Raw genomic sequence first — 26,226 nt, 5'->3', positions numbered from 1 at the left:
ATTCACATTTCCATTCCAATAACATGTTTAAATTTCAGGAATTTCCTTCCATTTAAGCAACAAAAAATAAATCAGCAGATAACAGATACACCAACATGTGGCGTCTTTTCCATGTGGCTTTTTTGTGCTGTCTAAATATTTTTGTTACTACCTGGAGTGTACTTCAGACATGAGATGTGATCCATAAATTCAGTTCCAGAGGACCAAAAACACACACACAAAAAAAGAAGAATCCCACAGTTTTTACCATCACTTTCACAGAGAAAAATGAAAACTTATTACCTCAGGGGAAGGCAGTCGAGTCATATCTACTTCACCACCAATTGGTGAAGAAAGAAGTTTGTCACCTAGAATTGTTTTCAAGCAGTCTGCCATTACTTCCTGCTGCTTAGGGCTGCAGTGATTCTCCAAAGACAGTACAAGTGGATAGGCAGATGACTGGAAATATAATTTTATGATTTTGTTATTAATAAATAAAAATATGAATAATTGCATTTCCAAAATATGTTACAATAGCCCCCTTGGCAATCTCTATTTACCTTCATTTTCAAAACATTCAGAATATAGATCACTTGTTTCAGGTTAGTAACACAATAAAAATGTTCACATTTGTGGAAAAAAAACACAAACTGAAGAAGAAAAAAATGCACTTTCAGAAAGTTAAAGCAGAGCTAGACATATGCAGAGTTGTAAAAAGAGCTGCTTTGTTTTAAAAGGTAAAATCAGATTCTAAAATTAAAATTGACAGCATAAAGCAGGATTAAATGTCTTTCGTTTTAGTTTATGACAGATTTTTTGACTGCTTTTCAAGTTGATAGCCTCCTCAAAGCTTGCTTAAAAACAATTGCCTTCACATCAACAAGCTATGCATATTTTTTATTTTTCAGAATATCACAAACTTTTCTAGGGCAAATCTACACTTGGCTCATCACAATACTCAAGTCAGGATAACTGAGTAAAAATTAAAGGTAAAAGGTGAAAAAGGGAAATTGAGTAAAAATTAGAGAATAACTCAAAACACATCCATTTAAACATATAAGTAAATCTCATAAGTTGCAAATAATACTGGTCGCTACCAAAAACATTGTCTGAATGAAATCTTTGCTCAGGCAGGACCTAAACTGTAAATAAGGAAAAGACCATTTTATGTTTTTTCTGTCTTTACATTTGTCCCCGGAGCATTTGCTATTGACTGTTAAGAGAAGCAAAGCTCAGTTTGCATAGACAGCTGGTACCAACCATTAACTTTTGTGTTTTATCATCTCATTGGCACTTGGGCTTGAGAAATGAAGTTTGCACTAGACTTAAGCACAATATGTTGTGTATTAGCAAGAATAAGAGAGTTATATTCAGTGAGTTTTGAAAAACAGTGGAATAAAATAACATTTTTCAATTTAACTTTTAAAATCAGAGACTAATTAAATATTATATAGAAAAGAGAAAAAGCATAGCTTTGATTTACACTGAGAAGTCTAGAAACACATATGTATGAAAATCTATATAAATTTATGGTCATGGATGTATATATTCAAACACATAGTTCTGGCCTGATTCTGAGATTTATCTTAGCAGTCATTCAGCACTTCCTTTGAGCAGGAGTTTTGCCAGAAGCCTATACAAAAGCCTGAGACAGTGCCAAAAGCTCTCCAGATTTCAGTGCTTTCAAAGATAGGCAGAAGGAACATTGCCCTGATGAGTCACCTGAGCAAAACAATCAGTAGCTGATAACATTTATTAGGGTCAACATTCAAAATCAAAACAGAGGAAATAGAAAACAAAGTCTCAAACTCATCTATTATCTAATATTTTTGTCTATTTCATGAATTCACACATATGATATAAGACCGACTGATGACAGCAGAAGAATAAAAGAAGCAAAAACCTTGAAAAGATATAAAAAAGGAGAAAAACGTCAGACCAATTCAGAACTAATTCTTCAATTTATATTCAGTCCTTGTTTAAATGATCTCAGGTGAGAATTACACCTAAGAAGCTGAGTAATAGCACCTGAATCCTTTGCACTAAGTTTGGTTTATATTCACGATCATGAAAAATTATTAGGATTCCTTTAAAAAGCTGTAAAAATACATCAAGAACAAATAGTACAATTGCTCTGTAATTAATTTTAACGGTGCCCATTGCCACAGTCTCTGATTCATATTTTTTTACCCTGGAGAATCTATAAGAGTCATGTCCCTGGTGGTTAAAGCCTCCATCACATTCTAACTAATTTATGTATACATAGATATGTCTATACATACCATAAATGCATACTTGTCTATCACATGAATTACAGAACGAAATGGAATTTTGCTTGTTAAAGTGTGACCATGATACACAACAGGCTCATTGTTGTGTCCATCCCAGCAGTCAATCTCCAGGCAACGACATCCTTTTAAGAGAGCACTTCAGAAAAACAAGAGAAAAAATTTTACAGCCAAAAGAAAGACACCACACTTTTTTATACGAGTTGCTGTATTTCTGATTACCAGTAAGTGATTAATTACAGAAAAAAACACCTCGTTTTCATCATAAATAAAAAGAAATCCTGAAGAATTATACATATATGTAAGACAGACATAGTTTCTGTTGCTTATTTTAGGTGTGTTATGTAATAAGTTTTATCAGAGCATTAAAGAATATGGAATTACCTGAATTATCTTCCTTAAAAGGCTAAAAATGAGGCTCAAAGATTTCAATAAAGGAATTTTGGAATAAAGGCGAATTGCCACTTAAAATAAAAAAATAAAAATTTTAAATGGCTTTTGTGTTACTATTCTGAACTTGCTTGCAATTTTGAGAATCACTGTATTTAAAAAATCCATTGTACTTAGAGAATCAAGTTGCACTTGGTCTTCACATAAGTCAGCTTTTCTCCCCAGACTGTATTTCTACCAAGGAGTGTTAGTTTCTCAGGCACTTTCACTTTACTGCTTTAATTTTAATATGTTAGTGGCATCCATTAAATTCTTAGAATTCTAATATTTCACTTGCAACTAACAGAAACATTTCTTATAAACTGTTTTACTTAATTACCAATCTGTCTTTTACATGCCGCTCTTCACACATTAACAATATGTCGAATATGGCTCTAACTAATTTTATCATTTTCCTCACACAAATAGTAGATGAAAGGAAGAGAGAGGAAGTTATACTCTCTTTGCAACTACTTTTGGCACTGCAGCATTAATATAATGGAATTTTAAATACTGTTAGAAATTGAGTATTGTTTCTGATGAATGCAAGTCACTATAGAACATTAAGAGAGCAACCAAAAATAAAAAAAAAGAGTTCAGATAGATGATGGTTCCAACTGCTTTCTCTTCATTTAAGTAGTAGAAATAATAGGAATTCTGGACACATCCCTTCCTAGTTCTTAATACATCCTACCCTCTCAGTGTTGCCTTTATTACACAATCCATTTCCTTCTTGCCTGCCTTGGCAATTGGGCCTCCTGGTCATCATCCTCTTGGAGTCACACACTGCAGAGGTTCCTCTCCCTGCTGGTTCACTTGAATGCCCACATTTTGTTTTGGTTGTGCTAAACTGCCCACACTGGAACATGCACTGAACACAACTGTCCTTGACATAGACATACTCCAACACACATCTTGTATATTGAATATACATCCTGGTATATTGAACAGATTAGAATTTGCCCAGGAATTTTGCATTTCTTTCAGGGATTTATTTATTTTTGCATGGTGTGTTGAGATTAAAAACTGATTTAATCATGTAATGTACACCATATTATAGATTTCATTTGCTGCAAGGTTGATTTTCTGAGATGTAAGTGAAAAAAATAGATTGTTTCCAGACTATGAACAGATGGCTTGGCAAATATATGGAGAAGTGTACCCAAAAATAAAATGCCACTCTCACATTTTCAACTTGTATCCTTGATGGCTTTGTCCCTTAATGCCAAGTAGGATTGTATGTGACTTAGTAGTAAAAAAAAAAAAAAAAAAAAAAAAAAAAAAAAAAAAAAAAAGTTTAAAATATTAAAAAACAATGTCTAAATACCTGGTATATCCCCATAAATGACTGGGTCCCATAAGCTGGTCAGCTATCAAGTAGGTATTGTGAGAAGATGAAATAAAATAATCACATAATGGATGGTTCATATCTTGATAGATGCTCCTGTGCTGGCTTTTAAATATTGAACATTCCTCTGAGTTCATGTACCTTATAAATCCTTCAAGTGACATCATCCTTTTTGTCCTCACTGAACAAAAATAAAAGGAAAAAAGTCTCTGCTGTGAAGCCACTCTTATGGTTATATCTCTGTACTTTCTGAAATTTTTAACAGCCAGTTCTGAACACTGCTAAAGTTTATACAGTGCGAGACTTTCCTGCAATTTTAAAATTCATAACAAATGTATAAACAACACAAACATCAGATACACGTGACTCTGGAGCTGAATTGCTGTGGTTCAAACTTCTGAGAGGAAATAAATATGTTTTGACACTTTTATTCTTCTGTGGACAGCAGTAAGGACACTTTTCACTAGTCCTAATTAAATATAAAGTAAAAATTTTGTTGTTTACTTTGGAAAGTAACATGCCAGACAATGTGCTAAGAGAATCTTCTTTTCTCTTTTAAGAGAACCAGGATTGTTCTGTAAAATGTCACTCAGAAAGTCTCAATATAATCTTGCAAAAACTATGATTCCTAGCACCAAATGTCTTCCCCAGGGGTGGAAAATTCCAAATAAATATTGATCAAATCATATTTATAAATATTTGAAATTAAAACAGCATCTTAACAAAAGAAATAACTGCCCACACTGATGAACTGCAAATCAAACTTATTACACCACCGCATTAATAACAAAATGAACTAATTGAGTCCATACCAGTGATAGTCATCTCATTTGTTTTGGTTTTGACTGATTTAATGGCAAACAGAGCCATTAAACTGCCAGCTACTGCTCCCAAACGTCATGTTTCAAATACAGTCATTTTGCAAATGATATGATCTCAAAAGTCAGCTTTGCTTCAAAACACAGCTTGAATTAGTGAGAGATTTTGCCCAGTTCTTACTCTAGAATGACTCTATTGTCACCTTAGCAGACTAGAAGTGAACAAGCAGTAAATAATCCAAGATTATTTTACTGAGAACAACTTAGAAGTCGATGTATACAAACTTGGGGACTGGAAATACCTGCAGGAAAGCCCCTCTTTTCTGCCCTGGTAATTCTTACTACAGCGATAAGAATCAGAACGTACAAGTTAGAATTGTAATTATTGATCTTTGGTGTGTGACAGACTGAAAGTTTTACACCTGAAGGAGAATTTACAGAAAATAATTGTTTCTCAATTACACAGGTCTTTGAACTAGAAAACTTGCAATGTTTTACAATGATAAAGGAAAACAGAAGGCCATGCAGACATCAAGCGTACATTCACCCAACAACTGTTATTCCCACCAGAAGTCTTCCTGAATTTATTCTTCCAGACTTCCAGTGATGAAGAATCCACAGACAACCCAGTAAAACTATTTCAACAGCTAAATAACTTTATTGTTAGAAAATTTCCATAATTAGGAAACAGAAGTTTACCCTGAAACTTCCTTGCTGTCCAAAATATTTGATCTGTTTAGTATTATGCTTCTCCTCTTTTTTCACACTCTCACTTATGAGAACTGCTCTTGCACGTCCCTTATTCCACTGCTTTCCACAAAAACAAATCAAATGCAGGGCATCTTTCTGTTTCAGATTTCTGATAATTTTAACTTTCCTGCTATCCACCAGTGCTGTTAATCGTTCATAGGAGAAAACAGGGGAATATTTCTTCATGGAATGGCCTCCTACTCACCTTTACCTTCTTAGAAGGGTTTTCATATTTATTACTTGTTCCATTTTTTTCCTAGTAACTGACAATGTCCAGTTCCTTGGATGTTCCCTTTCTAAAATAGATATTACATTTGATCTTTTCCGGTCTTTCAATTCATCATTCCTTTCCCCCCTATTTTCAAAAGTAACCTTTGACTTATATTAGTCAAGCTAGTTACAGTCAATTTTCTAAGAGCTTGGATTTGTCAACCTGTCTTCACTGACCTGATTACATCATTTAAGAAGGTCCCTTTCATCCATATTTTTGACTGAGATCTTACTCAGATTAATAATATTAATAATTTATAGAGCCAACTTATTGCATCAGGAATTTCTTTGGTTTTCTTTTAACTATGAGGTTTGCAGGATGACTTCTTGCCCTGATGACTCTTGAAAAGTGTATCTTATTTAATATCTCAGCTTAGATTTATCCATATGCATGTGTTACATTGTTCTGTACTTGTTTGGATTAGGTTTATGCTGGCTGGATCTTTTAAAACATTTTGAATTTTTTTTCAAATTTTGAATTTTTTTAAAATTTTGAATTTACTCAGAGCAGAATACACTCATCCTGTATGCTCTGCCTATAATGAATTACACGACCTCTCTGGATTTCATTTCTGACCAATTTTTTTTTCATGATCTATATATTTCTCTGAGCACTTAAAAGTAGAGCTGGTAACTATGTGTGTGTGTGTGTGCGTGCGTGCATGTGCACATTTTTTATTTTCTAACAAGTCTTACCTTTTCTGCATTTATTTATTAAATTAAGTGAAAAAATATTGGTTTTCAAAAGTTAGCGGTTTTTTCTGAATTATTTACGATGTTTTCTTGGCTTTTCTTGTCCCTGACAAAAGTTAACTGCAACATTCTCCAGAGAAGTTAATGTTTAGGCAAACATGATGATGACCATAATCTCCCAAAAATGAACATCTAGTCGATATGTAAGGTCATGGACTTCAGTAAAACATTCAGCTCATGTCTCCAATCAACAGACTAAAAACCTTTGTATTTTTACAGAGCTTATTATAGGCCCTTACATTTCTGAGGAATAGCCCAGTCATACTATTTTCTGACCATTTACAGACATTTTCTGCTTCTACATTAAAGGAAATGGGACTTCATCTCCATAACTATTCCACAGTGAAAAGGACTTTCATCAAGGCCTTACATTTCTACCCCGAAGGAACCTCAGTCTTTTTCTCCATTAGGACCTTTTAGCAGTAGTTCGTGTGCACACGCATATCCATTTCTTGTAGAAAGGGAAGGTAAGAAAAGATTTCTGTCTTATTGTTGCTTCTTCTTGTCAACAAATTTCAATGATTTTTTTTCTTGCCCTCCTCTCTTGGATAGTGTAGAATTTATTTTATTATAACAATACTCTTTTCTATTGTTTGGGATTTTTAAATATGATTAAAGAAAAAATTATTTTTTTCATTCCTCCTGTTAAGGTAAACTCCAGCTCTGCCATATATGCAAATACTGTCATATTAGAGAGGAATTATGGATATAATCTGAGTATTTGAAAGACTCTGATTACATTATACATTATTTTTAGAGTTCATGACACTCTGCTTTCTTGTTTATCTTAAAACTTCTTTGAAAGTATTTTTCTTCTTCTTCATAAAGAAAAAAATGAAAACTTTCATAAGATGTTTGCTGCCCTGAAGGCCTGTAGAGCACCCACACTGAAGCAGACAAAACAAGAAATCACTCTGCACTGGCCAGAGCCTCCTGCAAGACCTGCTTTCTCCTGAAGGAACTGAGTGCAAGCTGCAGCCCTGACAGGGTGCAGGGAGATGTGTCTGGACTGAACTAGAGGCTGGCGAGTGGGGACTAGAAAAGCCTGAACTGAAATTGAGACTAGGAAATGGGGAGAAAGGTGTTTCCCCTGTTTTTAAATGTATGTGTGTGCTCTTTGTTTCCTAAGAGCTAAATTAGTAATTAAATATCTGTGTTCCTTGGCCCCCAGAGAGAGCGAAGTGGGTACAGATACATTTGCTGGGATTTTTAGGGGTGAACTCATGAGAAATATTTGCAATCACAGAGACCACGGTGTTACTCTGCTACACTGGAAGGAGAAGCTTTCAATCATCATTTAAAGTCAGGCAGAAACATCATCAGATGGAATTTCAGACTATGAAATTTGACTACTTTACATCAGGATGAAACATTCATGCTCTAAGGGAACAGTAAAGAGAGAAGTATTCCCTTGACTAAAGTAAGAATACAGTTATTCCTTTTCTACTCTGAGTTTCTATTCTAGGGAGGCTTTTTTCTATTTTACCCACACATAACTGGTGCATACTGGACTAAAGTATCTATCTGAAGAGCACTTTAGTTTTCTAAGGGCTTATAATCACCTTCTTCTGAAAATTTTCCCTGAGACTGGATATTTACAAACCCTTTCATACCTCTGAACCATTATGCCTCACAAATCCAGCCACAGCCACTGTCTTATTGAGATTTTTAAGTCATCTTTCTTACTTCACAGGATTTTTTGTGAAATCTGTAGGAATTTGGCAGAGATGTCTGCTTTATTAAGTTTGATTTACATTGGCCAATGGGATCAAATGCTCTCTTCTGTAAATTTATGCTCTACATCCTGCTCTGTCTCTCACACACATGCACAAAAAACCCCAAAAAAACCCTCACAACTGTGTATGCTAGGAAAAAACTGAGAATGTTTTTTTGCTTCACAAATACACTCTGGATTACTCAAAGTCCTTATCTCACAGATGCACCAGGGTTTTACTATTATTTACAAAGCAAGTTTGTTGTTTTTTTTACAAAAGATTGCATTTTTGCCCTGTTTTTGTATTGCCTTGCAGGAAAATAGGCAGGAGTACAGCCTTTGAATGGCACTACATTGTAAATAATAATGGGATATACCTTCTTATCCTCACTGTGCTTCTAATCCTATCCATGAAAATGAACAGTATTTTTTAAAAAATACATATATACCAAGCTTTTAAAAATGCATTTAGTTGGCATGTTCTCTTTAATCTCATTTAATGAGTCGAGGCTTGTATTCAAAGCTAATAGTAAAATGTGCAGATAATAGAATGTTTGGGAAGGACCAGACTGATATTTGGGTGTTAGTAAGATACAACTGTCAGGTGTGAATCGCATATTCATATTTTGTGATCAATCCCATAGAAATAGTTCTTTCTGCCAAAAATGCAAGCTTTTAGCACGCAAGTGAAAAAAATCTGTTAATGTAGCATTTTGACATTGGGCATATAAATTGTAGAATAAAAATGAAAGAGTAGTTCATTCGGTACTGTCCTGAACTAGCTATGGTACTCACAGAGAATAAATTCAGAGTTATCTGGCTTAATAGCTTGGGAAATCTCTCTGCACAAATGTTAGAGATGCACAAAATGCTATAAATGGATTATTTTAAATTATATGTAAAATGTATAATTATACAGTATATGTATAATGTAAAATGTAGTTGTTTCCTTCCTAGTCTTGACATACCAGGGCTATCACATTTGTGAGAGAATGGTCATCGCTATTAGCAAACCTGTCAATCAAGTGTCAAAACCTGCCCTTTTCCCTTTCTGTAAAACACAGGGCAAGGGTGACAGATGAGTCCAACAGATCATCCTGATGAATAATGTTCTGTAGCAAATGCAGAACGACAGTTACACAAAATGGTCTATCACAATACCATATGAATCATCCCTCATGTCAATCATAACTGGAACTTTTCAATAAATAAATATGTTTGAGTGGGAGTTTGAATTCAGTCAAAGGAGCATGAACAATACAGAGATTATTTGTTCAGCGAGATAATTTCCAATTATGAGACAAATTTATCACAGGTGAAGAAACAAACAAGAATATGGCTCAGCATCTGAAATTTAAACCAGACATTAAATTAAACATATAGAAACTTCAATTGATAGTAACAAAGGTGTTTTCTAATTGACTGAAGATTTTTCATTGTTATAGCTTTTAACTTTCCCATCAGAACAGGTAACACAAAACGAAAGGAAACTTTTAAATTGGCAAGTTGTAAAACTAGTAAATATTAGTTCCTCTGAAAGAGCGGAATATGTTCAATAAAATATAGTCAAATTTGAAAAGCAACCACAAAGAGTAAAGGCATAAGGAGTCACGTGTTTTGCGGCTATTACTGGACAGTAAATGCCTCTTAATGAAACACCAAATGTTCTTCTGCTTTTCATTGAAAAAGTGACATTTTCCATTTTCTACTTCCACCACAGGTCAACACAGAAAACCCTGGGTTATTATCCCAGAGAAAATATTTTCTCCTTGGGTTTATTTTTCTTAACCAGTTATTAACTCTACCCATTTTCAAAGACTGGGAACCAAGGAAATGTAAGAATTAAACATATTTCACTGAATAAAGTAACAGCTTGCAGCAAAATGCAGTTACATCCTTTGGATAGCTTAGTTGTAGATTTTGCCACAAGTTGAAATCAGTGAAACTCAGCAGAAATGTTACACCCCAGTTTGAAGCACCCTTAAACAGGTGAAGAATGTGTTACAGATTTATGAACCCCTCCTCATCTCAGAGTTCTCATGATTCAGGAAGGTGACCAGGCACCTGTGAAAATTTTACACAGTGCTTCTGCAAGGAAGTCAGAGGGACATAAAAGGGCCTTGCATTATCACTAAATGACTCAAGGGAGAGAAGGCACTGTAAAGAGCAGGTAAGAAAAATGGCAGAAAAGAACCTTAAGAAAAACAAATTGAAAATGGTTTGTAATGAGCTGAAGAACAGAATTTATAGAAGGACTAGGAAAAAAAAATAAAGAAATGAGAGAAGAAAAGGAGACCAGAGAAAGGAGAGTACGGCAAAAATAAATTAAAACATGGGAAGAAAAAATAATAAATAGATGAAAATACATGCCTTTAAAGAAATAAAGATACTAGGCTTTGCAAAACACAGTCATTGAGAGAAGCACAATAAATAAGGGCTAAATATCAAATAGTTAAACTGTGCATACCTTCATCAATGGGTTCATACTTCATAATAATTTCTAAGGCAGTTGTTTCATTAGCTTCAGTTTGAAATTGTTCTTTTACAAGAAATTTAAGGAGCTGGCCATCAGGTAGAATTTTGCCATCTATCGAGTAAGCCTTGAATAATTCTTCAAATTCAGGTCTGTGTACAAGAGCTCTATAAATTGCTCTGAAGTCATCCATGCTAATTATATCTCCTGTGTGTTTGTCGAGGGTTTTCTGAGGGAAAAAAATTAACCAAAATAATAATAATAATAAAATCAATAAAACAACATGCAATTATACAAAGTTATGGACCAAACACTCAATTATAACTGACCATAAGAGTGAGAATCATAGGAGAATCCTCAGGCAACGATGACTACAATCAGATTACACTCTTCAACTTTTAGATTATACTTTGTGTGCTACAAATATTTTATATCAAGTAAAATGGACCATATGACATAATTAGCATCTAAATAAGTGCAATAAATTTAGATTTAATGCATTTTTAATATTCAAACACATTGTAGAAAATCTCTAAAATGCTATGAATTAAAATAAATGTGCAGCGTAAAACTTATCAAGTGGAAAATATATTTAGTATACCTCTCCAACAGCTATTTACACCATATTGTAAATATCGTCAGTCAAATTTGCATACAAAAACAGCAATCAGTAATCTAAAAAATGAAATAAGGATGATCAAATTATCAGGAGGTACAAGTCTTTCAACACTTCAAATAAGAAACACTATTAAAGTTTGAAGACAAGATATTTTGCAATAACCTATGACATCATGTTCTATTCTTAACAAGCCAGAATGTTTAACTTAGATTAATTATTCACACTTTCAGGATCGTGAATTGTAAGCTTGTTTTCATAGAGCTTACAAAATGTTAGCATAGTAATTAATTTCAGTGTTTCAGTATAAAAGCCACTAGAAAAGTCAAAAGGGCAAAAGAATTTGAGTAGAATAATACTTTTTTACCGTTTCTGCCTTTTACATTTTTCTGAGGTTTACCATTTCTATTTTTCCTGTAAAATTTTCTACTCAAAATAATTATACAGGCTAGAAATGTTTCTAACATTTTAGACTGAATTATTCTTAAAAGTTGCCAAATTAAGAGAAATCTGCTGACAAAGTTGCTCACAAAAATCACAAACAAATGGCAATCCACTGCCTCAGTGATCATTGCTGTAAGCTGATGAAAATTCCTTACTGTTGGCTCCTTAAATGGACACTGCAAGAGACCAAGTTCCAACATCCAGAACATGGCATGTAACTATAGCTGGTTTGGCTTCCACAAAAGTGTCTATAAACAGGAAAATGCTTACTTGAGCTCTGGCTGCTCTTTGAGCAAGACTTTGGATTACTGCAAAATTAGATTGGTTTTGAAGCCGTACCATAAAACCTAAAAGTTTAATGATCTATTGCCAGTTCCTTCCTACGCAGTACAGTTCTACTGTCCTTCTGAACTAGTACAACAATTGGAGCAAAAATACATTAAATAACTGAAACAAGTACAAAATTAAATTTCATGAGGAGTTCTGCTGAAAAAAGTCTTACAAATAAGGACTTTGAGTTTGTGAAAGAGAATAATTTTTAACAGAAATCACTAGCAAGAAAATATTTCTGTACAAATGCTAATTATACACATTTCATTACTGCTGAGAAATTCCCCATACAAAGTTGATATCCTCAATCCAATTTTTAATGTTCTTAACAATGTTGCAAATTTGCTCATAACCATTAAGCAAGAAAAGAAAATATCAACTTATTTTGGAAATAAACAGTTTATCAGGACTTGGAAGATGTTCACTTAGTTACTGGCACAAAGAGAAGCTGGGCAAAAATTAAAAGTTTCTATTTTAGTTACCTCTTGATGTAATACAGGCAATAATACTACACAAGAGAGCTCTTCAAATTAAAGTGATAAAAATCATGTCACTATAAAAAGATAGATATATATAGATATATATATAATCTTATAATTTTGGGGGGTAGGTTTTTATCATTCTTATTTTTATTAATGCACATCAAATTTTTGCTGTTCAAAAAAAGAAGAGACAAGGAGTCTTGAGAGAAATTATGTGAAAATTTATTAATCCTTAAAACTTCAATATTCATAATTCTGATATTGCTCAAAACAGTATTACAGTAAAATAGAGAACAGACAAGAAAAAAAGCAGATTATTCCTTAAAATTAATTTTCTCTAAAATGTATTTTGCTATGTATAAACATTAGATTAACTGATGATGTGTAGTTACTTACAATGATGTCAGTAAGGTTCCCTTCAAGAATGTTTTGAATTTTTACATGCCATTACAGTGATTTAATATTTGAGGCCCCCAAACTACCGAGCACCCGAAATCTTTCTCAAATAGCAAAGAACACCTAATAGTACTGTTATAAATAACTAGATCAAGCAACCTTGATCTAATTTATTATAGGATATAATATGTTGTTAAATATAACTAGATCAGACTTCTCTGATATTTCTCTCAAATAATTCCTCTCTTGTTTACACACAGTTTACCATCTCTCTAAAATTTCTGCCAGAAACCAAATTAGGGAGAAGATAGAGGAAACTATAAGAAGTATTTTTAACTTCTCAAGAGATTCTCTAGGTTGGCAACTATCTCCATGCAGTGCAGATTCAAAAACCACAGGAAGCCTCTTTAGCCAGGGCTGAGCTCATGCTGCTGGTTCTACCTTGGCTTAACAAGGCAGACAACAATGAGAAAGACAGGGTGAGGAAAATTTAGTGCCTTCCTTCTCATGACCTAAAAGGTTCTGACTTCTGACTTTCTGACATAGTTAATTCTCATCTGCCAAATCAGGACAGAATAAGCCAGCTGGATGCAACAGTCTCAAAAGGATCATATATATAAATGTGTAAATATATATATATACACACTTGTTTTCATTCCCTTAGGGAAACAGCATTACCAGACAACTCTTTTAGGGGGAAAAATGATGTAGAAGAGAAAACCTTACACCTTTTGAGTCATTACATGAAGGACATGTACGCCCAGTATGTGCCAAGGCACTCAGTTTTGTAGTATTTGCTCACTAATACAAGATCTGTTTGGCAGTGCTTTGCTTACCTACACTAAATTAAATTATTAAGTCCAGTTTCTAGCTGTATCCTGTAACCTTCATGGAAATCTCTTAAGCACTGCCATGTCTCAAGGCCAAATCCTTTCCCTGGGGGTTACAGTATGATTCCCAACCATTCAGGCACACCTCTTAAATACTACAGGAGAGGTGCAGTGGAGAACAGAATGAATGTGTGCTGGATCTAAAGACTGAACACCTCAGAAAAGTCCATGTCATCCTCCTGGCAAGAAGATTTTTAGGAAGTTGCTCTCATGGCTCTGTCCAACATCAGACAGACATGTCTGGGCTCATTAGCTTGATCATAGAAAAAGCAGAATAGGATGAAACCAGATGCTTTAAGTTTTCTCAAGTGCAGTCATGTTATAAAAAAATCTGGGAATCAAAATCGATGTATTTTCCATCTTACACTAATTCACTGTGGTGAAAAGACAGAGTTATGTGGATGTCAGTCTCTTCTCCAAGTAACAAGCAGTAGGACAAGCAGAAGTGGACTCAAGTTGTACCAGGAATAGTTTAGACTGGCTCTTAGGAAAAATTTCTGCACTGAAAGTGCTGTCAAGCATTGGAACAGGCTGTCCAGAGAAGTGTCTGAGTCACCATTCCTTGAGGGTACTTAAAAGATCTGTAGATGATGTGGTGCTTAGGGGCAAGGTTTAGAGCTGGACTTTTTAATATATTAATGGTTGGAGTCAGTGATCTTAGAGGTATTTTCCGTTCTAAATTATTGTGATTTGAATGCAAGTCCTGGGTTATCTATTTTACACAGAAACAAAAGACCTGGAGGAGGAAAATTCTTTGCTGATTTTGCACACCACATTAGGGTGAAATACATTTCCCAAAACTTTAACCTGGAAAAAATAGCAAATGTATGATGTGTATAACTGAATTTCTAAACCGTTAATTGCTTAATGTACATACGCCTTACCTTGAAAATATGTTTTAAATGATCTTCATCAAAAGGTATTTGCATTTTTTCAAGCAGCCTCATGCAACCCTCAAAATCAATATTCCCAGTCCTGAAATCATTCTGAATGAGATTCCAAAACCATGTATGAGATGTGAGGTTAAGGAAGATTCTGGCCCATTAAATTGCCTTTTAATAGTGGGGGGTGAGGGGGAGAAGTTTAATTTTGTTAAACCTAGGAAGCTTGTGCTTTCCTTTGCTCTTGCTCTAGAACATCCTTGTCTTCTGACCTCCAAGAATGCAGCAGGCACGAGGTGTGCAGAAGGAGATTTCTGCTCTGTCCTCACAGACTCAGGGCAGTGACCAGAAGGGCCGAAGGGAGGGTGTGAAGGAGAGCAAGGGGTGGTCAGGGTGCAGAAAGGGGAGCAGTGAGGGGAGGCAGAGGTGGGAGGCCGAAGGGATTCTGCAGGAGCAGGGAAAGGTGGAGAGTGCCAAGAAACACCAAGGAATGAGTGCTCCCAGCACTGTGCCCACCCAAACATTATCATCCAGCCCTGGCTGACGGGACTGGCTGCCCCAGGCCCTCCCTGCCGCCCTCCCGTAGTCCCCCATGTGCCCAGGCGAGGTCTAGGCCTGAGGGGAAGGAGACATGTCTGGGAGAGTCCCAATGGCAGCTGTCACAGGGCAGGGAGGGGAGAGGAGGAGGAGAAGGAAGAAGAGGGAAAGGATATCTGTTCTCATCCATGGTGGCTGTGCATCGCCTGCTCCAGTCCCCTCACTGCAGTGGCATCGCACCTTGCTTGGGCTCACAGTGGGCTCTTCATGCCACTGTGCCTTGGCAGAATGGCGTGGAATGTTTGCTCCCCCATCCTTCCAGTATCATTCCAGCGCCACTCTGGTGATGTCACAAACTGCAGGTGTTCAGCACAGGCCCCTTTCTGCCACTGCTCCACCACTCTGCCACCATCTTGTGCCTTTTCCTTCCAGCGCACAGCATCTCCCAGGCCCTGCCCTGATCCAGCGGCTCCCACCCTCAGGACATCCCACTGGCTTGGGCACCAGGCAGGAGCCGTGTGAGACAGAAAAGGTCTTTCATATCCAGCTGTGCCAATGTCCTCCTGGGCAGTTTGTCCAGCTTGTGGGAGGTCTCTCTGCTCTGGTCCAAGGTGACAGGCTGGTGAGGCACAAGGCTGTCACCACAACATCTTCATCAAAATAGCCAGGAGCATTGTGCTATCAACCCACTGCAGCAACTTGGGGGAAACTCCTGCTTTGGGCCTTGGGGAACCAGCTGGCTCCATGACACGGGTGATGGTGGATATCGGGGAACGGCAAGAGGCCACCCCAAAGTGCTGGGATACTGCCTGAGCTCCCACATCCCTGCGGGGAACTGCTGTGTCCTCAAAACCAGCCTGGGCAAGAGCAGCTATCCACATCCTGCTTTGAGTATCAGCCTTCAAATCACTGGGACAGCCTTTGGAAACCAGGCTGGACTTTGTTCCTGACTCCATATCCCACTCATTTTACAGGGTTCCTTCTCCAAGCAAACTGCTTCAAAGTTGCCAGCTTCCATGTAGCTGTCAGCAAGCCTGAGTGAGACTCTAAATGTGACAGACCAAAGGCATTTTGCCACAGATTTTATGAAACTTGTGAAAGCTGAGGACACTAAGTTTTCTACCGACATGCTGGAAAACGTTCAGGTTTTGTCAGAGGATATATGGGGGGACAATCTGTCAAGGAATTCCCTGTTACTCACGCTTTTATGAAGTGGAATAAACCGTGGAATGATCAGCATCTGAAAACCAAGGTCTCCAATGCTGAAGTGTCTCTATGCTTACTGAAATACTACCTTTGATATGATGGCCTAAATAAAAAAGGGGGGGGGGGGGGGAAAGGAATGGAGTTGTTTAATTGATTTATTTCTGGATCACTCAGGAGAGTACAGAGACTTCCATGAGTCAATCACCACTTTAATAATAATTCAGGTCTTCAGTGACTGGAAATAATTTGCTTGGTTTTGTTGTTTTGGTTTGGTTTTTTGGGGTTTTTTTTCACTTTCTTCATGTACTTTTCAAGTACTTTACCAGTAATGGTCAAGCTGTCAAAGGCAGCACAGTGCTCCAGGTGAGATAGTAAGCAAATTCTTACTTTCCTTTGTAATGTTAACCAAAACTATATTCACTTATGTAACTTCACACCAAATGAAACATTGATTACAAGGAAGTTGGTAAGGTAGATTGGCAAAGATATTGGGATATTATACATAGGGGTTTTTTTTTCATTGCTGCTGAAACCCTGTAAATTTAGCCTTCAGGCTTTGCTTGCGCATGTATCTCTGAATGCCTTATACAGGCACATGAACAAAAAGAATATCAAGACACTGGAGGAATAAATTTCTTATAGCTAGTACAGAAGATATTTCAGGACTGACCAGGGATGTAGGCTGGGTGTTGTGGCATTAAAGAATAAAGTAGTCCTACTCACCCTCTGCTAGTATTTTTTTACAAAGGCAAAAGGAATGCATGTGATTTTGGTTTACTTTCAGACTATGATAGTGATTATTTCCTAACATTTATCACAAATTATTACAAATGCCTAGCATCCTTGTTGTTTTCTGTAAAAATCTTTTAATTAGATTCTCAACAGAAATAAAATTTAGTTTCAAGTGCTACTAAAACCACTACACTTAAAAACAAAGGTGTGAACAGTTAAGCATTATTCTTAAAAATATTACATGTTTTTAATGTAAGCACACGATTTTTATGTTCATCACAGCTGATGGGAATTTCAGTGCCACATGGGTTGAACAAGCCCTTTTGTAAACACTCATCTGGAGCTTTATAGATTCACTGCTGACTGGCCCTGATTGCTTTCATTGTCTTGGTTTTAAAATGTCATAAAGAAACCACTGCTGTGGTTTTGAGGAGAAAAAAACATTGTGCAAAAATGGCATCCTCAGGTTAATCTTTTGAAGAAAAACTAAGATTTTGCGTACATCCTGCCCCCAATTCAGAAGGTTCTTTTCTCTATGTACCTGAATATGATAATTAATTTCTCAGAGAAACCAATCCAGTTGAATAGGGAGAAAGCTGGACCACAGACTGGATTTTCTGTGCTCTCTTGGTTCTTCAAAGAGAGCTGCATTACCTATGGGTCATTCTCTTTTCACCCCACAGCTGCTACTGAGATCCATCCAACACCAATCCAGCCCTTCAGTGCCTGTGCTGCTGCTGGACACCATTCAATGAGCAAGCAGCTGTCTTTATATGGAATTTGGTTGAATATGTGATCATTTCTTTATTGAAAGTAAAAGCAATTTTATTAAAAATGTTATACAATCCAGTCTGCTGTAATGAAGGAGTGTAGTTTATATCTGCAGTACCAAAAAATAGAAGAAATTTTGGACATAGATTCAAGTGCTAACAGAAACAGATGCAACACTAGAAATTCTAGATTGGAGAAAAATCACATTTTTCCCAAATATTGAACAAGAACAAACAATAAGGAACAATACAGAATGATGAAAAAGACTACACAGCTAAACAGCTTTCAGTTTATTCCACCAGATCAATCCCTTATGAGGTGCAAATATATGGCATTTTGCAATATATTGCTTAGTTCTCTAGAATTAAATTCTCTCTACTTTAAAATGCTGTTTCTATATAGGAAAACTGTAACAAGGAAGGCAATAATGAAAAGCATTTAATATTGTAGTATCAGTCTATCAGTCTACCTTTATGAACTTTTCATTTTCTTTCAATTTCCTTTCTCCATAAAAGAGGGAATCTGTTAAACCAGGATCTGCAGCAAAAGCAGCTCAGAAGGATGGAATTTGAGCAGAGTAAATGTCCTGATCTGGCTGAAAATGCTGACTCATTTTTTACAAAGCTATGAAATTAATCTGGAAAAGGCAATTACGAAAGAGGCTTCGTCAGTTTTCCCTTTACATTCTCCAGGATGTGCTTGGATTTTTTTTTTCTTTTTAATTTCTTTTGGAAAGTGGAAAGTTGGGGAAGAATTAACATTATGTGAAGAAAATGAAGGTGTACAACTGCATGTAAAACTTCGCTGTACTTTTATTTATACACTTTTGTGGCTCTGAATGTCTGAGATTTAGTTGCAATTGCTTGCCTTTTTTGTCTATAAGTGATTTTTCTTTTGTTGCATAGAGAATACACATGAACTTTCATTATCTTTATTCCTAAAATAGCCTTCTTTTCTCTCTAATGCTTTGAAAACCATTAACATTCTTATAGCTGCTTGTGAACCAGTCTCCTTTTTTTTTTTTTCAGTTCCCTGTATTTTCACAAAAGAAATGAAGGATTGGCACATATAATATATGTATATATATATATAGAACAGAAACAAAAATTCAAGTTTTATCAGGCAGCAGTTTTCCACTGCAGTCAGGAGTACAGCACACCTGGAATTGAAGCTCTTTACAATCATAACCCTCTGCTAATAAAACTTCCATTGTGCCTGTAAAAATACATTATCATCAGATATTTTTTGGTTCTTCTTATCTTGGGTTGCTCCTGAGTGGCCATGGTTCTTTGTCACAAGGAGATGATCACCTATTCCATAAGTTCAGAACATCTTTACACAGAGATGTAATTTTCTTTCAAAATAAAACTGGAATGTTTTTTAAAACTCTGCTCCTCCATTTTCAGGCTTCCAGACTCATTGGACTCACCAAGCTGGTACAAATGTACCTGAGCCAAATTGGCTCAAGTTTTTTATTTCTGATAATAATTTTGAATCTGTCATTAATTGTTGCTGTAAGGAAAAAAATTTTACTATGCCAGTAAAATTAGAGTTTAGCTTGGACTTCATTGTCAGCTTACAGCTGCATTAAAATGAGAAGACACTTAGTATTGGACTGAATATTTAATGTTCACATTATGAAGTTTGCATCATGTTTTCCTAGTACTACAGCAGGTGGAAACCCATCAAAATGAAAACACTCAGTGAAACAAACATAATCATTTCATTTTCAAATATACGTGTGGAATTAAAAGCTAATTTATTTTTTGTTTCAAAATAGATAGATAAATCTGTAACAGGCAATAAAGACTGCAGTTATCTGTTGGTAGAAAGCAAAGTCTATCAATATTCTTAGTCATTGGAAGAAATTCATGTGTTTCTCTTTACATTTTAAAAAAATCTTTCTTTGTTTCATTCATGGAATGGAAAAGATGATTTTTGTAACACAAAACACTTTGCTTGTATGTCATCCAACTTGTAGTCTGTACTAAAATCTCCACTATATGCCTAATTGCCCGTTCCTTTCCAATCTGTGGGAAAGAAAAGAAAATATTATTTTAAAACAAAGGAAATAAAAATGAAGGAAGTCCAAAGATTTCCTTCCAAAAGGAAAGAAAAGAAAATACTATTTTAACAAAGAGCAAATAAAAATGAAGGAAATCCAAAGAACATTCTATCAAGTGTCTCTCTCTCACTAAGCTCAAACAATCAATGCATTAATGCTGCAGTTATAGTAAGACTAAATTCAAGGGTTATTTTCCCTTCTACAGTAAGAATGGCCTAAAATGTTCCAATAAATCTGAAAAAGCAGATTTATTGCATGCCAACTGCAAGATATTTTCTAAGTCAGTATGTCAGTGTGCCATTCCTGCCCAAATAGTGGATTTTTTAGTCCCTTTTAACAAAAGCTTCAAAGTTATAAAAATGTGGAATGGTTTCAAAAAGTCATTATTTCAAAAACTATTTTGTACTATTCAAAGCACAGCATCCTGGGATTCTCCAAAATTACGAGACATGTTTGTTCTAGAAAGACTTTGGAATTGCCACCATAGAATACTGAGGGAATAAAAGACAACTATTATTATTATTATTATTATTATTATTATTATTATTATTTAAACAAATTACCCATGTCATATCATATCATTTATGCAGTCAATTATCCTTGAATGGAAAAAAAGGAACTACTACATATCCTTAAATTAATACTCAGAAAATATCCTGAGATTTTTTTAGGATCCTGGAATCCTAGTAAAGTCTGTTGATAGTGACAGAGATTGTAGGTGACACCAGTCTAGGGGCTATCCCTCTATATGCCCCCAGAATTGCATGTGAGACACATTCTTAGGGGAATGGAAAGACCAGTGTCTTGACAAAATTAGAGACAACAATAGTTGGCTCTAAAAAACTGAGGTATGGATTAATATATTTATACGTGACCCGTGTGCAAAGCAGCCATAATCCCAAATGAAATTCTCTGATGGTAGATGCAAGTTTCTTTCACAAAATGAAAGAGCATTAGGAAACAAGAAATTTTTTATCCTGGTTGAAATTTAGAATGACAAACCTACATCCTCAAGCACACTGCTGTGTTCTCATGTATGACAGCTTTCTTTTCTGCAAAGATTCGAGATCTACGTACACAGATCACAGATCAGTGCACAAGCCCCTGGCAAGCCTACAGCTATTTAGGTGTGCTCATCTTCACTGCCAGAAAGCAAAGGATCAAAAGTCTTTGCTTTTTCACTTATTCATTGCTTTTTCTTAAACTCATTTTGTTTATTCTTAAGCACAAGAAATTTAGAACCCTGAGGAAGACATAACATTGAGTATAGTTTGCTCATGCAATTTTACTGTCATCTGACTTCTGAGCAGCCTGTCCCCCAAGGAGTTAGAACTTTAACCCAAATACATAGATCAGGCCATACCAAATCCTACACATACAATTAAGATGAAAAGATTGATTTGTGTTCACAGCCATTCTATTCATGGCTGGAGACTGTCACAGTGGCTCCTCCTGACATAAATCCTCCAGTCATTCTACCTGGGCACATGGTGAACTGCCCATTTGGTATGGCTCATTTTTTGCCCATCTACTCACATTTCTTTCCCTTGGAAGGGAATGTTTTATTTGAGATTCATTGGGACAGGAGGTTGGGACAGCATACTGAGGAATGTATCCCACTATGGGAATTCAACAGCTAAAAGAGTCCAAGTTCTTCTAAAGGTTAAGAAAAATAAATACCCTACAAGCCACTTCTCTTTGAGTGGGGAATTGGCAGCTAAACCTCCTAGAGACTGGTTTCAGTGAGGGAAACAAAAACAAAAACAAAACAAAACAAAACAAAACAAAAAAACAGGCTTCAATAAATATCTTTGGTTTCAGAGAGAAACTGTTTCTGAAACAAGATAATCAAAGCAAAGGTGAACATGTGTATTGCGGGAAAGCGGGGGGCGGGGGGGAACATTTGTAGAGTTTTGGGGCTTTTACCATGCACTGAAGATACTGTTATTAGGATTTCCTCTGAGAATCTCAGAAATCAGGCTCACAGAGAAGTAAACACTCCTGTACATGCCTTAAACAGCTGTGTTGTCCTTTATGTACCACTGATTCCATTGATCTTGAAGCAAGTGTCATAGATAACTTCCCTTTAGAATCAGGCATGTTCCAAGCCATCAAGTTTCCTTATGCTGTCTTTCTTGCTTTATAGCATTCAACAGAGGAGAAAAAGTGAGGTTTTGTTTCCAATGTGTACAAGTTCATTAGTAAATATCTTTTACAAATACCTGTGATTATTTTTGGGAAAAAATAATTGCCAGTTCACTGAAGACATTAATTTTATTTAAGAACTATATTTCACACAAGACTTCCCATTTTCAATTTACTTTAATTACATAGTCATTAGAAACAGATATGAGAAGCACAGCTTATTTGGAGCATTTATTATTCATTCTTGTATTGTTAATGAAGTAGTGCCTGAAGCGCATCTGCAGTAAGAAGTCACCTTCTTGTTCATCAGTTTTTCAAGTCCATAAAATAAATGTGATTGCTTCAGGTACTGTATTACACAGATTCAGTACCGCTGCTTTCCATATTAACATCTACATGCAAATTTATTCTGTTGTTCTTTCTTCAATAATTAACAGTATCTGCTAATATATTCTTGCTCAGACCAGTTCCCGTAGTAATTATCATCCAGTGCTGTATGTATTCACTGAGCAGCTATAGTTTATTCTTTCCCTTTCCATCAAAAGGTCATTTTAAAGACACAACATACTTTTTATGATCTCTAAGACCTGCAAGAACCAAGCTGTTGTTTCAGCCTCTGGGCTATAGTTTCATATGCCTAAATTCATTACAAAATATGGATTTATCTGAAGCCAATGAAAAGCATAATTAACATTTTGGTACTTGGTGTGCAATAATTTATTTTCTGTTATCAAAGTTACATAGGCTGCCAAATGTGTGATACAGATTATGGGACAAACTGTGCTTAAAATGCAGGTTCTTTCAAAACAGCTTGTTATTTCCCATGAAGTATTCATGGGGAGAAAGAGAAGATTAAAATGCATAGGCTCGATTTTGCCTTCAGCTCTTTTCTGGCTCCTCTGTTTAAGTCCCACTTCAACAAAGTGCTTAATTGTTTGATTAATTACAATCATTTGGCTATTTCCACTGAGAGGAGTAGTATGATATAGGAACCATGATGCTACAGTTGGTTAAATTTGATCATACGAAATGAAGGACTTGACAAAGAAGGTACAGAGAACAACAGAAATGCTCCCTTCTTTTCACTGTGAACTTTAGACCTGCCTGAAGAAAGTTGTTACAAACCAATTTCCAGTCCTTTGCTCAAATCTATTTTATAACTTAATTGACATGATTCTGCTGCAATATTTTGTCCTAAATATACTACATGTTGATTCATTTTCTTTAAATTAATACTACTAGATCCAGAAATGTTCTTAAAAGGCAAGAAGCTTCAGTAAACTAAATGCTAAGCATTTATTCTTGCTCTAGTCAAAAGCACAAGAGTCAAGTGAAACACCTTGGCCATTGAAGCTCTGAGCAAGAGTATTCAATGTTTTCTGAATTTGAGAAGATCCAGATATGTGGTTCAACTCATTTTTCCCCTGGAGTTCCCTTACAGCTGTAAGAAAATGCTCATGTGTGCTACAGAACGAGCAATTTGTGGGCATAAAAGGAGCAATATTGGCATTATTCCTGACATAGCTGGAAGGTAGCTGGAGAACTGCATTCTGGTCAATTCTTCTGCACCAGGAAGATATTAAAGCAACTTTTAAAAAAACTTACCGTGCTGCTTTTGTGGATTCAGAAGAGTGAAATTCTGTTTAATTTCTGTGATGTGATTGACCATTACATAGTGGGGAAGTAAATACATGAAGCACTGTTAGCTGATGAGATTCTACAAGAGTGGGGGCTACTTATGTGTTTTCAGATACCAGGGGCGAGATTAGAAATTAGGTGCAAAATGAAGGTGAAAAAAAACCTTGGAGTTTTGCTTGCCATAGATCTTTAGTTTAGAATTTTAGGTTGTCTGGGGTTTTTTTTTAAGCAAGATTTATTATAACAATTTCCTGTATAAAGGGAATGTCTGTCAATTTTCTGAACACATAGGACCAGACTAGAAGGGGTGAGAGTATTTGCAAACTTACCCCTGCAATAGAGTAGGTAATTCCAATGTCTAATTCTTACTGATACTGGCACAATATTTTTATAATCAAAATGTTGAAGTAGAAACAAAAAGAACTCAATATATTAATCATAAAATTCTGCAGTCAAAAGTCACTTTGATGCTTCTGTTCCTGTTTCATTAAGTTTCTCATAGGCAGCATAATCCTGATAATTTCAATTCCCTAGAAGAATATTCTCTATTTCATTTGCTTCTAAAAGACCAAATTATTAACCATGTCATATTGCAAAATTTCCATCTAAAGACTTCATGATGTGCTAAGTAGAAAGGAAATTGCCAAGGGCTGTAAGCTCTGGGTCAAAGGACAGTTGTTTGTAGCTCATTAGTATGATGTGGTGAAATCTGAAATTATATTAAATGTTTGTTTAAGATGTAATTAGTGAACAATTTATGCATTTTTATGTATTCCATGCAGATCTGTTGTCTCATATCAACAGTGGCAGAAATGCTTCCCTGGGTGCATTATTTGCCTCTTCCAGAGGCAGGAAAACAATTCAGAAGCCAAAATATATTGCTCAGCATGTTTGCTTTTTTTTTTCTTTTTGCTATTTCTCTCTTCACTCAGCTGTGCAACCCTGACTGACAATATATGATCTTACAGGAGAGCTCAATTCAGTCTGTCCTGTTCCCATCCTGCCTTTTGATGCCTGAAGAAAATTCGAATACAGCTTGAATTACCCTCATGACTTTGGGCCATGTAGGCCAGGAGTCATTTTGCAGACTGCTGTGACACAAGTACTGAGTACCTCAGAGTCTCTTTCTCAGCTGCACAGGCTAAAGGCTGGATGACCTCTTTGCTCAGCCTGGTGAGCAGGAGAATGAAGTCTTCACACAAAGGACTCCAGCTGGACCCCTTGTTTTGATATCAGGGAGTGTGGCATGGAATAGGAGATTGCACTTTTCCCTTGGGAAGTTGGTCCTCCATGCCCATCTCTCCCGAAGCACACACATCACTTGTTCTGCCAACTCTTTTTAGTGGTTCATCCACCAGCAAACTTGGAGCAACCCCTACTTCCTCCCTTTAAAGCAAACTCTGGGTGCACACCTTCACACCTAACAGTAGAACTTTTCTTCCATGTGTCAGCGGAAAGGATTAAGATCCTGTTTGCTATCAACACACCAAAAGGAAAGAGAGCTTGGCAAGTAGCCTCATGAATGTGAGTACCCACATCAGAAAACAAAAGAAATGGAAGGAGGCAGAAAAAAAATCTAAGTGTGCTGGGGCAGGGGGAGGGGGGGGGAAATAGTGTTTGTTCCTAGGGTACAGCAGTGCCTGACCTGTTTCTGAAAAAAGACACAGAGTACAATAAATGTAGGGTTGATACATTTCTATCAGACTGTTAAAATAAGGATTTTGGATAGCCAAATACAAATATTCATTCTTTTGGCATTAAATTATTCTAAAATCTTTGCACAATTGATCTTGGTACTGCGATCTCCAAATCCTGATCAGCCTAGTTCTTGAACCAGATTCATTCCTGCTCTGCCAGAAGAGCCAAAACCCAGACTAACAAGATTCCATGCACTATGGAGCTACTGCAGCTCAGCTGATTTTGGAATTCATGCCAAATCTCTGAGAGAATCCCCAGCTGTGCTGCACAGTATAACTGACCTTTCTACCTCTAGGGTCATTGCAAACATGTTGTGGCCATGAAATGCCCTATATAGGACAGGAGAGACCTGCCAAATGTATTTTAGTGGAAGAAAAAAAGCCTATAGATACATTTAAAATATAAAAAGTGTATGTGTGTAGATAGATAGATAGATAGATAGATAGATAGATAGATAGATATTATAAAATATAAAGAGCATGTGTGTGCATATATACACACTTTGAGATGAAATAGAGCTAATAAAATTAGGAGGCCTAAAACTTATGAAAGAGTTAAGCTCTAATTCACATA

General features: G+C 36.0%; 2 protein-coding genes across 2 annotated transcripts in view; one reads left to right on the top strand and one right to left on the bottom strand.

Moving 5' to 3' along the window:
- PLCZ1 (phospholipase C zeta 1) overlaps positions 1–15,588 on the bottom strand; it is a 44,188-nt gene extending 28,600 nt beyond the window's left edge. The window contains exons 1-6 of the mRNA XM_066318761.1: positions 15,407–15,588; positions 14,865–15,015; positions 10,817–11,051; positions 4,024–4,225; positions 2,262–2,406; positions 283–438 (exon numbers count right to left, since the gene is read on the bottom strand). Of these exons, the coding sequence (XP_066174858.1) occupies positions 283–438; positions 2,262–2,406; positions 4,024–4,225; positions 10,817–11,051; positions 14,865–15,015; positions 15,407–15,588 (1,071 nt within the window). The remainder of the gene's footprint in view (positions 1–282; positions 439–2,261; positions 2,407–4,023; positions 4,226–10,816; positions 11,052–14,864; positions 15,016–15,406) is intronic.
- A 98-nt stretch (positions 15,589–15,686) lies between these two features.
- On the top strand, positions 15,687–16,713 carry CAPZA3 (capping actin protein of muscle Z-line subunit alpha 3). Its single transcript, XM_066318758.1, is given in 5 exon segments — positions 15,687–15,760; positions 16,135–16,262; positions 16,265–16,430; positions 16,432–16,580; positions 16,583–16,713. Coding segments are annotated over 5 exon segments (633 nt in total). The 3' UTR covers positions 16,699–16,713.
- The last annotated feature ends 9,513 nt before the right edge of the window (positions 16,714–26,226 follow it).

This window comes from Sylvia atricapilla, chromosome 5 (assembly GCF_009819655.1).
Source record: "Sylvia atricapilla isolate bSylAtr1 chromosome 5, bSylAtr1.pri, whole genome shotgun sequence".
NCBI lineage: Eukaryota > Metazoa > Chordata > Aves > Passeriformes > Sylviidae > Sylvia > Sylvia atricapilla.
The sequence above is the reverse complement of the archived record's forward strand: the minus strand, read 5'-3'. Positions and strand labels throughout refer to the sequence as shown.